Source organism: Nyctereutes procyonoides, unplaced genomic scaffold (assembly GCF_905146905.1).
Source record: "Nyctereutes procyonoides isolate TBG_1078 unplaced genomic scaffold, NYPRO_anot_genome, whole genome shotgun sequence".
In the NCBI taxonomy this organism is placed as follows: Eukaryota; Metazoa; Chordata; class Mammalia; order Carnivora; family Canidae; genus Nyctereutes; species Nyctereutes procyonoides.
In genome coordinates, this window is record NW_026575130.1 from 12,058,352 (window position 1) to 12,071,930 (window position 13,579).

The window sequence follows — 13,579 nt, forward strand, 5'->3', positions numbered from 1 at the left end:
TTATTTATTTATTTGAGAGAGAGAGAGAGAGCGAGCTTGTGAGCATGTGAGCAGGAGTGGCAATGGGGGAGGAGCAGAGAGGGAGGCAGAGAGAGAGTGATTCTCTAGCTGACTCTGTGCTAAGTATGGAGCCCCACATGGGGCTCAATCTCATGACCCTGATATCAGGGCCTGAGATGAAACCAAGAGTTAGACACTCAATGGACTGAGCCACCCCGGTGCCCTGATATACAGGAAATTATTATATACTATAGAGTTTCTTCTAAACAACCTAATGCATGTCCTTAACTAAAAATGTAGTTTCTATCTTTCTGAAACTACAATAAAAAGAGAATGAATTGAAGAGTTTGACAGAAATCAAGGTAGAGTCATAGGAAATGATTTTGTTCTTACATATATAATTTTATGTATTTATTTATTTATAATTTTTTTACGTATTTATTTAAAAGGATCATGTGGTTAAAAAGGGAAAGGAAGTGAGAAAAAAATAAGGGCATTATATTTTTAATTAAGCTTTTAATTTTAAAATATAATTGTAGATTCACATGCTTTAAAAAAAATAATACAGAGGGATCCTGTGTCTCCTTTACCAGTTTCCCCAATTGTAATAGCTTGCAGAAGTGTAGTACACATGCAATGGATTTGGTATGGTATCAAAGAACATACTAAGGATGGAGTATGGTGACTATTTGCATAAATAAGACATGTATACGAGAAATTAACATCCTGATTCCACTTAGTTCAGGGCAGTTTCTATGGAGGAAACAGAGTTTTAGAAAGTAGTTGACTTTAAGAAATAATATATGGTCAATGTGCCAACGTGAAATATTTTTGAGGCCCAAAATACATCTGAAAATTTTGGAAGTTAACAGAGACATGAAGAGTAGCTGGGTGATTATATGAGGCCAGAATTAACTTAACATCAAAACCAGACAATGACATTATAGGAAAAGAAAACTGTGGACCAATATTTCTCATGAATACTGATGCAAAATATTAATCCTCCACAAAATATTAACAAATTGAATCCAACAATGTATATAAAGAATTATACATCACAACTGAGCGGGATTTATTCCAAATATACAAGGCTGGCTCAACATTCAAAAATCAATCAATGTCATTCGTCACATCATCAAATTAAAAAAGAAAAATTACAGGATCATATCAGTAGATCCAGAAAAAGCATTTGACAAAACCCAATACCCATTTATAATGACTCTCAATAACCTAGGAATAGAAAAGAATTTCCTCAATTTGATAAAGAATTTCAACAAAAACCCTGCAGCTAATATTATGCTTAATGTTGAGAAATGTGAAGCATTCTCAGGAAGATCAGGTATAAGGCAAGGATGTCTCCTCTTATCACTCCTTTTCAACATTGTACTGGAAGCTCTAGCTAATGCAATAAGACACAAAGGAAAACAAATGGGGGCACCTGGATGGCTCAGCAGTTGAGCATCTGCCTTTGGCTCAGGTAGTGATCCCGGGGTCCTGGGATCTAGTCCCACATGGGGCTCCCTGAAGGAAGCCTCCTTCTCCCTCTGCCTACCTATGTCTCTGCCTCTCTCTGTGTCTTTCATGAATAAATAAATAAAAAAACAGAAAGAAAACAAAAGATACATAGATTGGGTAGGAGGACATAAAACTGTCTTTGCTCCCAGGTGACATGATAGTCTATGTAGAAAATCCAGAAAAACCCCCCAGAAACAAAAAAAAAAGCCTCCAGGAACCGATACATGATTACAACGAGTTTGCAGAATATAGAGTTAGTATGCAAAAGTCAATTGCTTTTCTGTATACTAGCAATGGACAAGTGGAATTTAACATTAAAAACACAATACCATTACATTAGGACTTCAAAAATTGAAATGCTTAGATATAAATCTATCAAAATCTGTACAGGACTTATACGAGGACACTATAAAACTTTGATGAACAAAATTAAATAACTAAATAAATGAAGAGCTATTTCAAGTTTATGTATAGGAAGACTCAGATTGTCAAGTTGTCAGTTCTTATCAACTTGATCTATAGATTCAATGCAATCATAGTCAAAATCCCAGCATGTTATTTTGTGGATATTGATAAACTAATTCTAAAGTTTATATGGAGGGATGGATGCCTGGGTGGCTCAGTCGGTTAAGCATCTGCCTTGGGCTTCGGGGGCTCTTCCCCCTCCCCTGCTAGTTTGTACTCTTTCTCTCTCTCAAATAGGTAAATAAAATCTTAAAAAAAAAGTTTATATGGAGAGGCAAAGGCCTAGAAGAGTCAACTCAGTTTTGAAAGAGAAGAATAAAGTTGGAAGATTGACATTACCTGGCTTCAAAACTTACTATTAAGCTACAGTAATTAAGACAGTGTAGTATTGGCAAAAGATAAGGCAAATAGATCAATGGAACAGAATAGAGAGCTCAGAAATACACCCACATAAACATAGTCAACTGATATTTGACAAAGGAGTAAAGGCAATACAATGGAGCAAAGATAGCCTTCTCAAAAATTGATGCTGTAATAAGTGGACATCCACATGTAAAAAAAAAAAAAGAATCTAAATGAAGACTTTATACCTTCACCAAAACTAACTCAGAATGGATCACAGGTCTAAATGTAAAATGTAAAACTATAAAAACACCTAGAAGATAAAATAAGAGAAAACCTAGATGACTTTGGGTATAAGGATGACTTTTTAGACACAACACCATAGGCATGATCCATGAAAGAAAGAATTGATAATTTGGACTTTATTAAGTTTAAATACTTCTGCTCTGTGAAAGACAATGTCAAGAGAATGAGAAGATATGCCCCAAAGGGGAAAAATTATTTGCAAAAGACATATCTGATAGAGGACTGTTACTCAAATTATACAAAGAACCCTCAAAAGTCAACAATAAGAAAAGAAACATCCGAATTAAAAATGGGCCAATGACCTTAACAGATACCTCAACACAAAAGATATATGGATGGCAAATAAACATAAGAAATGATGTTCCACATCATAAGTCAGCAGGAAAATGTAAATTAAAACAACCATGATTTACCACTATACATGTATTTGAATGGCCAAAATCTAGAACACTCACAACATCAAATGCTGCAGAGAGTGTTAAACAAGAACCCTTGCTCATTGCTGGTGAGAATGCAAAATGATACAGTCATTTTAGAAGATAGTTTGAGAGGTTTTTATAAAACTAAATATATCTTTTACCTACAATACAGGAATTGTGCCTCTTGGTTTTTACCCAATGAACTGAAAACTTGTCCATATAAAAACCAACACATGGATGTTTATAGCAGCCTTATTCATATTTGCCTCAGCTTGGAAGCAATCAAGATGTCCTTCAATAGGTGAATGGATAAATAAACTATGGCATATCCAGACAATGAAGTACTATTCAGCCCTAAAAAGAAATTAGCTATTAAGCTATGAAAAGATGTGAAGGAAATTAAAAAAGAATATTACTAAGTGAAAGAAGCCAGTCTGAAAAGGCTACAGTAAAACCTCAGAGGTACTGCAGGTTTGCTTCCAGACCACCATAGTACAGTGAATATCACAACAAAATGAGTCAAGTGGATTTTTTTATTTCCCAGTACTTATGAAAGTTATGTTTATGCTAAACTATAGTCTATTAAGTGTCTAAGCAATTCTGTCTAAAAAATAATGAATTTACCTTAATTTAAGAATACCATTGTTAATAAAGTGCTAATCATCAACTGAGCTTTCAGGGAGTCATAATCACTGGTCACAGATCATCATAACAAAATAATAATGATGAAAAATTTAAAATATTGCAAGAATTACCAAAATGTGACGCAGAGACATGTAGTGATCAAATACTAATGGAAAAATTGCATCCATAGACTAGCTCAACACATTTTTATTAAAAAAACACATGATCTGTAAAGGGCAGTAAAGCAAAGCACAATAAAATGAGGTATGCCTGTACATATTGGATGATTTCAACCCTGTGACATTCTGGAAAAGGCAAAACTATGAAAGATGATAAAAAGATAAGTGACTTCCATTGGTTGGGGTTGAGGATCGATGAACAGGTAAAGCACAGAGGATTTTGGAGCAGTAAGCATACTGTCCATGATACCACAATGATGGATATATGTCATTCTATATCTACAAAACCATAGACAATACCAAGAGTGAACCATAAACTATGGACTGTGGGTGATTATGATGTATCAGGGTAGGTTCATCAACTGTAACAAATGGGACATTTTTGTGGGGGATATGATAATGGGGGAAGTTATGTACATGTAGGGCCAGGGATTATATGGGAAATTTCTGTACCTTCCCCCTCAATTTTGCTGTGAACCTAAAACTGCTCTAGGAAATTAGGTCTTAAAAAAAGAGTAACTAGGTGATGGGAAAAAAAGCAAGAGGGAAGAGATTGCATGGTTCCCTAATAAGCAAAAATGAATGGCTATGACTTCTGGCAACAGTAAAAGTAATTTAGGAAGGTGACAGCTAGAGAAGATAATTTGACAAGAGTCCTTCTAGGACACTTAAAAATTCATGACAAAGTAGTTTGTTCACCTATAGTTTCCTCTATTTGTTATGTAGCCAAAGTTTTAGAAAATAGCTTTAAGAAGCCCTAATTATCCATCATCTCTTTCTCTCTGAAAGCTAAGTATACTTTAATAATTACTAGATAAAATATTTCAGTATTGGTTCTTTCCTCTTGTGTTCCAATAAATTAACCGTAATTTAGAACTGTAATTCTGTCCTTTGTTCAGTGAGAGTAGCAAAATTTCATTACATTGTTTGAATTCGTCTTGTGGGGAAGTGGGAAGTTTGAATTTGTCTTATTGGAGCAGGGGCTGGGGCGGGACGGTAGGAGGACATTCAGACAGAACAGAGTGTAATCTCTGAGAATGCATCCAAGGAGCAAACCTAAAATTGAGATCCACGCAGGCAGTCCAGCTGGGCTGCTGCACAGCATCTGTGCACCGTGTAACTCGTGGGAGCTCTGGACACGCAGTGAGGCAGCCAGAGGCTAGACCGTGCAGAGACAGAACCCAGCTTTGAGCTATCAAGACAGACACCAGCAACATCCAGCTCAAAACCACGAAAGAGAGGGTGAGAAATAGAAGGCTAGGTGATTTCCAGAACATGTGCTGAAGCTACAATCCCCTTTATATAGAATAGCAGTGGGTTCACTCTAGTGAGGAGGATTCCATTAAAATCACAGCAAATTCCAAAGGGATATAAAAATCATTTACCAATGAAAATGTAGGGACTATAGCTTAAATTCATAAGACACAATTTGGGCCATGGCCAGCTTTTTGTTGTATATAGATATTTTTGGTATTACAGTATTTGAACAATATTTTCATTATTACAATGCATTTATATCTCTCCTCCCAGTCTCCTTTCTGAGAGGCTTTTTTCTACACTGTGCTCTGCGACATTGGCAAGCTCTCTTTTCACGTAAGCTTCTGTAACACGGCTGATACCATATAGTTGAAACTATAGCAACTTCACTCAGGTGGGAGGCAGAGCAGAAAGCTGAATGCCCTGGCTTCTGTGATCCCTTCCCTTCCCTGCCCCTTTGGGGAAAAAAAAGAGCAAGTTAGGGATTTGTCCTCTCTAATTCCCTGACTTTTATGTTTCCATATTTTAGGACTTGCCTCACCCTCTTTGGAACCATAGTACAGTGTGCTATGTCACATATGTTATACAGAACAATGGCTAGACATAGTGCAGTCCCTGCCATAATGACATGGAATGCCCTGCTGCTAACCCGGACCTGCATGATAACACTGGTGGCACCACTATCCAACTGAGGGCTCTGCATACAAGAGAGCATTGATATTGTTTTCCTCAAATTTATCGTCTCCCAATAAACAAAATAAAAATAAATTTTTCTTTTCTTTTTTTTAAGATTTTATTCATTTATGAGAGAGAGAGAGAGAGAGAGAGAGAGAGAGAGAGAGAGAGAGAGAGGCAGGGACACAGGCAGAGGGAGAAGCAGGCTCCATGCAGGGAGACTGATGTAGGACTCGATCCTAGGACTCCAGGATCATCCCCTGGGCCAAAGGCAGGTGCCAAACCACTGAACCACCCAAGGATCCCCACATTTTTCTTTTTAAAAATTTTTTTTAACCCTTTGGCCCAGGGTGCGATCCTGGAGTCCCGGGATCGAGTACCGCGTGGGGCTCCCGGCACGGAGCCTGCTTCTCCCTCTGCCTGTGTCTCTGCCTCTCTCTCTCTGTGTGTCTAAAATAAATAAATAAATAAATAAATAAATAAATAAATAAATAAATAAATAAATAAATCTGAAAAAGAAACATGAAAATAGATTTTTCAGGGAGAAAAGACTCCATAATGGTATATAGGGTATGGTGCCAAGTATACAAAATATTTAAGTATGTCTGTATGTGCTTAGTCAATAAACAAAAATATTTACAGTACTAACTTCTCTAAGTGATAGAGCTATGGGTGATTATTTACTTCTACATATTGTCTAATAAAAATTATTTACAAAATTACTGCTATAAAAAATTACTGCTATATAGGGTACCCAAATTTTTTTTTAGATTTTTATTTATTTATTCATGAGAGACATAGAGAGAGAGAGGCAGAGACACAGGCAGAGGGAGAAGCAGGCTCCATGCAGGGAACCTGACGTGGGACTCGATATGGGTCTCCAGGATCACACCCTGGGCTGAAAGCAGCGGTAAACTGTTAAGCCACCCAGGCTGCCCAAGGGTACCCAAATTTTAACAGAAAATTCCAGTTGAACTCTTATCAACACAAAGTTATAGATTATTTTTGCCCTTTTTTCTGAAAACACAAAATTTCATAATTCACACAATTAGATAATATGAGCAAATCCAAAATAATATGTAATATTAAATATAATATTACATAAATAAAAATCTACCAAACGTACATTCAAACAAAAGCACTTATGAATAGAAAGGGTAAAAAGAAGCTGGTAATGGTGTTTGCCTCTAGAGAAGGAAATGAATAACTATAAGACACTGTTGTGTCTTTGAGATTTTTGGTACTTTGTATTATGTAAATTTTTTAAATTCAAGAAATAATTAAAAACAAGGAAAACTAAAGACATATGTTTAGATTCCTCCAACTACTCTTTTCAGTCACTTTTTGGTCCTTTCCTTACACACAAAACTCTTTTCCATTGTTAGATTTGTTTGCTCTGGTTTTGATTTGACTTACTGCCAAAAATGTACGATCTTTCCTGTTGCCGTGTTTAGATAATAAATAACTAGAACCTGTTTTTCCACTAAATGTTTCAACACTGAATGTTGTCGATAATTTTTGCCTTCTTTGCAAAACCTCTCACAATGCTGCTCTTAAAGGAGATGGGACTGCTGAGTTTGACCTCGATTTCAGTTAGGTGAAGTTTTGTTTATACAACAGCCTTGATGTTACAATTAAGATTTGTAACCATGATTGTTGCAGGATAGTTGTCAACTCAAGGGCTAGGTCTAGACATTCACTAGTCTCCAGATTCCCTCATGCAAGCTCACTCAAATAACCTAGTGCTTTTCAACTTCCTTCTTCCTTTTTTTAAAAAAGATTTTATTGGGATCCCTGGGTGGCGCAGCGTTTGGCGCCTGCCTTTGGCCCGGGGCGCGATCCTGGAGACCCGGGATCGAATCCCACGTCGGGCTCCCGGTGGATGGAGCCTGCTTCTCCCTCTGCCTGTGTCTCTGCCTCTCTCTCTCTCTCTCTCTCTGTGACTATCATAAATAAATAAAGAAAAAAATATTTAAAAATAAAAAAAAAGATTTTATTTATTTATTCATGACAGACACAGAAGGACATAGACATAGGCAGAGGGAGAAGCAGGATCCCCGTGGGGAGCCTGATGCGGGACTCGATCCCAGGACTCCAGGATCACGACGTGAGCAGAAGGCAAATACTCAACCATTGAGCCACTCAGGTGCCCCTCAACTTCCTTCTTCCAATTGTAACTTCCATACACTAACTTGTCTCTTCTGAGACTGAAAAGCATGAACCAGATGTGTAGAGAGAAGACATGGAGGCAGTACAATGCAGCAAAGATAGCCTTTTCAGCAATGGAGGCAAAGAGAAAAGACATGGAACAGATGACTTTCTAAAGTCTCTGCCAGACCAACTAGTACATATACAATATTTACTTATGTTGCCTCGGGTTTAGCTAGCATGGTTTGCAGATTACTCCCATGGTTACATAAACACTGTATGTGTTAATTTATAAATTTTGACACTAGCCAATGACAGGTGGTTTGTGTGCAAAGACCATGGTATTTAAACAGAGGGGAAGTAAGGACAGAAGGAGCTAATGAACATTGAAAAGGTGGTAAAGTTAATAAACTCATGGCAAAAATTAACTACTGAGGCACTTGTAAAAATGTTTCATCTGAATTCCTGAGCATCCATTTGCTTTATCAAGGTTAAAAGTATCAAGAAATGGGGGAATGGTGGATTGGATATGAGGACTCTGAGAAACCTCTAAGTAACTACTCTTTCAACATTAGTAGAGAAGACAAGTAGACCACTAGACTGGAACCAAATTCCACAAGGAGGCAGACAGAGAGCACTGAAAGATCTAAACAAAAAGAAGTGCCAGATGTGAAAAATCAACAAGCTATAAACAATCTGAATAGAATAAAAAGGGAAATGGGAGTTAAAAGCGTGAGAACGGTAATTCAAAGTATTGAGAGTAAACGTTAAACATGCCAAATAAACCACATGTCATCATGACCGAAACGCTTTATTGTATACGGTCTGAAACACCAGTTCTGAGAATTGCTTCATAAGAGTTATATAGGAAGCAAACAATAAGAAAAAAATAGCAAAAGCAAGAACACAAAGATCAGAGCATGTATATGAGATTACAGCTTAGCAATGGCAGTTATATTGGTGGGGCCAGTTTAACTCATTGATGTGATAGATGGTTTAAAATTGAGAACATTTGCATACTGAATAAACTTCTTAATCCATTTGATACAAAAATGTGCTATTAATTCGAAGGAAGGCATTTCTTATATATTGCCATTTTATTTGGAAAGAGTGTGGGGGGGGGGGCCCGGGGTGGGGAGGGACAGGGTGGGAGGAGAGAAAACCTTAAACAGGCTTTACATTGAGTTTGGAGCCAATGCAGGGCTCGATATCACAACCCTGAGATCATGACCTGAGCTGAATCAAGAGTCAGGTCAAGAGTCCGTTGCTTAGCTGACTGAACCACCCAGGTGCTCCATATTGTCTTTTTTAAAAATATATTGATCATTAATTCATCACCAGGACAGATTTTTGATAAATTGTGCTTATTTTGGTTTTTTGTTTTGTTTTGTTTCAAAGATTTTATTTATTTGTTTGACAGAAAGAGAGCACAAACAGGGGGAACAGCAGAGGGAGAGGGAGAAACAGACTCCCAGCTGAACAGGGAGCCCCAACCTGAGGCTCAATCCTAGGACCCTGAGATCATGACCTGACCAGAAGGCAGACCCTTAACCCAGGTGCCCCAAATTGTGCTTATTTTGAACTGTCTTAATTACATGTGGTTTTACACATATTAAATATTTCATATCCAACTTAAAAAAGGGAAAGAGAATATAGACAATTCTTTTAGAGTCAAGAGAGAGTTTTTGCTTTTTTAAGATAATGGGTAATGGTGATGAGGATGATCCATGGAAAGGTAAAAATCAATGTACAGGAGGAAGAAGACACTGGCAGAACTGAAATCCTTGAGGAAGCCTGAGGAGATGGAATCCATGGCATTAGTAAAGAGGTTGCCCTTGATTAGAAGTAGAACCACTAGCCAGGTTACATGGAAGAGTTGCAGGTAGGTTGGTAGATGTGGTGTCGGGAGAAGATCCATCTTTTTTATTGTGTCTGTTTTCTCAATGAAATGATGAGAAAGGACATTAGCCCTCGTAGCGTCAAAAACTTGTCAGGGAAAGAGAACCAGTGGGAGTGGGCCAGAAGGTTAGAGAATGGTAAGCCTGAAATTCTGATTTTGAGGGGGTGAAGTAACAGAATGACAGCTCAAAGGGATGGGCCAGCAGCGAGGGGCTGAGATGGAATTGAAGGAAAGACCTTAGGATGCAAGCAAGTCAAGGAACTGGTAGAGAGGCCTGCAGGTTGCTTGGGCCATTTGCCGGATTCTTGAAATCACCTGACATTGATGTCAGATCTGGAGAGAGGGAAAAGGTATGGAGCAGTGGGCGAGGTTCTAAATTTTTCAGAGAAAAGGAGTGACTGGTAACACCTCACCTGGTAAGGGAGGGTAGTTGGTGGTCAAGTCTGATGCTATGTGCATTTAAAATTAACATTTTCATAATTATGTAAATAAAAATTTTATTAATGACCATTAATGCCTGCCAGAATAGAGGTTACATCAAACAGAGCCAGTTTATATTAAATGAAAAAAAATAAAAAATATTTTTAGAGATTTAGCAATGAAACCAGAGAGCAACTTAGTATCATGACCATTAAAGTTATTCATAATCTTACAGGATGAATAAGAAATTTTCAGATTCAGAAAGTGGCCAGTTACATTTCAACTTGAGAACTGTGAGAGGATTGAATGATAATACCAATTCCTATTATTTGGAATAGGACCTGACAAATAATAAGTACCTACTGAAAGTCATGAGGGAGTCAAACTAAAAGTGACCACCTATGAAGGAAAAATTCTAAGTCTGCTTCACCGCTTTTTCTACATTGTCTTAAACCAAAACCAAAACCAAACTCAACTTTTATATCTTTTTTAAAAATATTTTATTTATTTATTCATGAGAGACACAGAGAGAGAGGCAGAGACGTAGGCAGAGGGAGAAGCAGGCTCCTTGTGGGGAGCCTGATGAGGGACTCCGTCTTTGGACTGCCAAAGGCAGATGCCCAACCACTGAACCACCCAGGTGCCCCCCAACTTTTATATCTAAGGTCACCTTGATCTACCCTGGCTATCCCTAATTTGTAGGCCAGATGTTTTTTCCTAGTATTTCTTAGAGGAGTCTTGTGTCAAGAATAAACTCCGCTTTTGGGTAAGTACTGGGGGAGAGATGTGATCACTGAAGTTGTGAAAACTGGCTGACAATATTTTTATAATCATGGGGTATGTATTAAGATGCCAAACCCAGAATCTATAAGGTTAAATATATTTGATCACTTAACCATGGCAAAATGTATTTGAAATAGAAACATCACTCCTCTATGCCCAGGCTCCAACCCTTGTCACCACTTTGGTTTTCTCTGCTATACTTAACACCATCTGATGTATTTTAATTTATATGTGTTTATTTATTTATTATTTATTGTCTCATGCTTCCTTTATCCCACCACAAAGTATCCCATAAGGGCAGGATTTTGTTTTGTACTGAACTATAACCCCAGTGCTGGGAACAGGGTCGATTACCTATTAGGCACTTAATACATGTGTTAAGTGGATGAAAATAACCAGATATGTATGTGGGTTTACGTGTGTGCATATGTATGATTCAAATGTCTTTTTGTCTGTACTTTAATTCTTTGCAAGAATTTCTCTGAAAAGGCCTTGATTAAAAAGGAGGAGAATAATTAACTTATGAACACTTCAAGTGTTACCTTACATTCAGGTTAATTTCTCTGTTGAATTTTACTTGGCTAAATAATCCTGTTTTGTTGAGCTCTCAATGTAGGGGGGAAGCACATTTTTTTTTTTCAAGGGATGATTTTTTTCTTCCAAATCCTTGATCACCTCTGAATCAAATTAAGTGCTTTGTTCATAAACTGCTGAAAACCTGTTGCTTATGTTTTATCAGTTCCAGAAGAATCCAAGAAAGAACACATAAAAATTTCAAAGTGGCAGAAACTGAGCTTCCTTTTCCCCATATTTTAGGATACAGTTTTCTTGGCCAAATGGGGAGAATCTGGGTGTCCCTCTGCTGACATAGGAAGTATGAATCTGATGCTACCTTCCACCACCCCAAACCCAGGACTCAGTGAACGGGGCCCATCCTTCCACCCTCACTGCAGCAGATACTACCACTTGGGTGATTTCATTTCGTGGTGCTGGTGGTCTTATTTAGGATATGATTGGGAGATGGGGTGACCCTCCAGATTGCATTTACCTGTTTATTTCTCAGGGGCTGAACCACTTCCCTAATGCACAGCTCGAGATCATTGAGGTAGTCTTTTTCCGTCTGTATCAGTTCCTTGATGATTTTCAAACGCTTTGCCATCATTCTCTGCATCCGATGCTCCTCCTGAGTTAGGGTCTCAGTGGCAGAAGCCCCGGCCTGTGGAGTCATCTTTTCTGTTAAATAAAAACATGTATGTATACGTGAGACATTCTGCTGCAGTTTCTTGTTCCATCATTACAAATGATCCGCTGTGGGACTGCTGTTAGCAGGGAGAAAGGCATAGTGCCTTCAGAGTATGTTCTTAGGAAGAAATGTGTGGTAGTTTGCCCTAAGGTTGGAATCCCATGAAACTATGAGCAACAAGGGACATGAGAATAGATCCTTCTAACAAGTTGGCTGAATGACACGTGACTGTCATGGCTTGTCTTTAAAATATCCCATTGCTACTATATTAAGTTATAAACCTGGTCTTCAGGCTAGAGATAAAATGTATAAAAATCAGTTCAGAACCTCTTCTAGGCACATTTGCTTTTAAATCAAGGGATGATTTTTAACTAGTAAATGGGACATTTTCCCATTTTGTCCCTATTGTTAGAAAGAATTCCCCCTCATTCTCAGTGAGTAATATGCAAACCTCAGTGAAATGGAAAGCAATTCATGTGAGTGAAATTTTTCTTTCAGTTCACAATCCAAACCCATGAGGAGTGTGGAAGTGGTGGAATGGGATACATGTCAACTAGGATTTCTGATGGTGCATCTTCACTATCGTGCGTATCTCGTTATTTCAAAATTCTTGAACTGCCAAATGGAAAATTTCAATTAAAGAAACCCCAGTGCCAAGGAGACACTGAGATAAATGGGAAGCTTCACATACAGCCAAGATTTTATATAAAGTATAATGTGAGAAAGCTAAATGTCTTCAAAAATGAGCTTCCCACAGCAATGTAGAATTTTGGAAGTCACAAACTAGGTCACAGATGAAATCAGAGCAGTGATAGATAGTAGGGCAGTGTGCATGTGTGTGTAAATGAATTTTCTTCAAGCTTGAAGTCATCACAAACTCCATGTTCATCCTAGTGTCTGCCGTCAAAGAAGTAATTTTATTGCCTTTAAAGTTAATATGATTCTAGTAACTGATATGTGAGACACCTTCAGTGCTGACACCACCTCCAAAAAATGTAGAGCTTTACAAAAGGGCTTGTAAAGAGTCTGTAGGGGAAATGGTATACAGGTCACAGTGTATGGAAATGGAAATAAAAAGAGGATATTCTCTTGGCCAATTCCAGAAACAAGGCCAGGACAACTGGAGAATCATTATAGTAGAGGGTTCAACGTAATGGCTCAACGTTAAAGAGATTGCTCCTAGAGTGTGAAGAGACACTTCAGAAGTAATGAGCACTCCTCACTACCTGGCCTGTTCATTCCAGGATTTCAGGCAGAGGCTCAATAATCACACATCTGTGGAGGATGCTGTGAAGGTATTTCC

At 37.9% G+C, this 13,579-nt stretch overlaps 1 protein-coding gene across 1 annotated transcript in view; it reads right to left on the reverse strand.

The window, feature by feature from the left end:
• The window catches only part of ARHGEF38 (Rho guanine nucleotide exchange factor 38), a 121,518-nt gene that overhangs the window by 76,661 nt on the left and 31,278 nt on the right, over window positions 1-13,579 (reverse strand). The window contains exon 2 of the mRNA XM_055342357.1: window positions 12,082-12,266. Within this exon, the coding sequence (XP_055198332.1) occupies window positions 12,082-12,266 (185 nt within the window). The remainder of the gene's footprint in view (window positions 1-12,081; window positions 12,267-13,579) is intronic.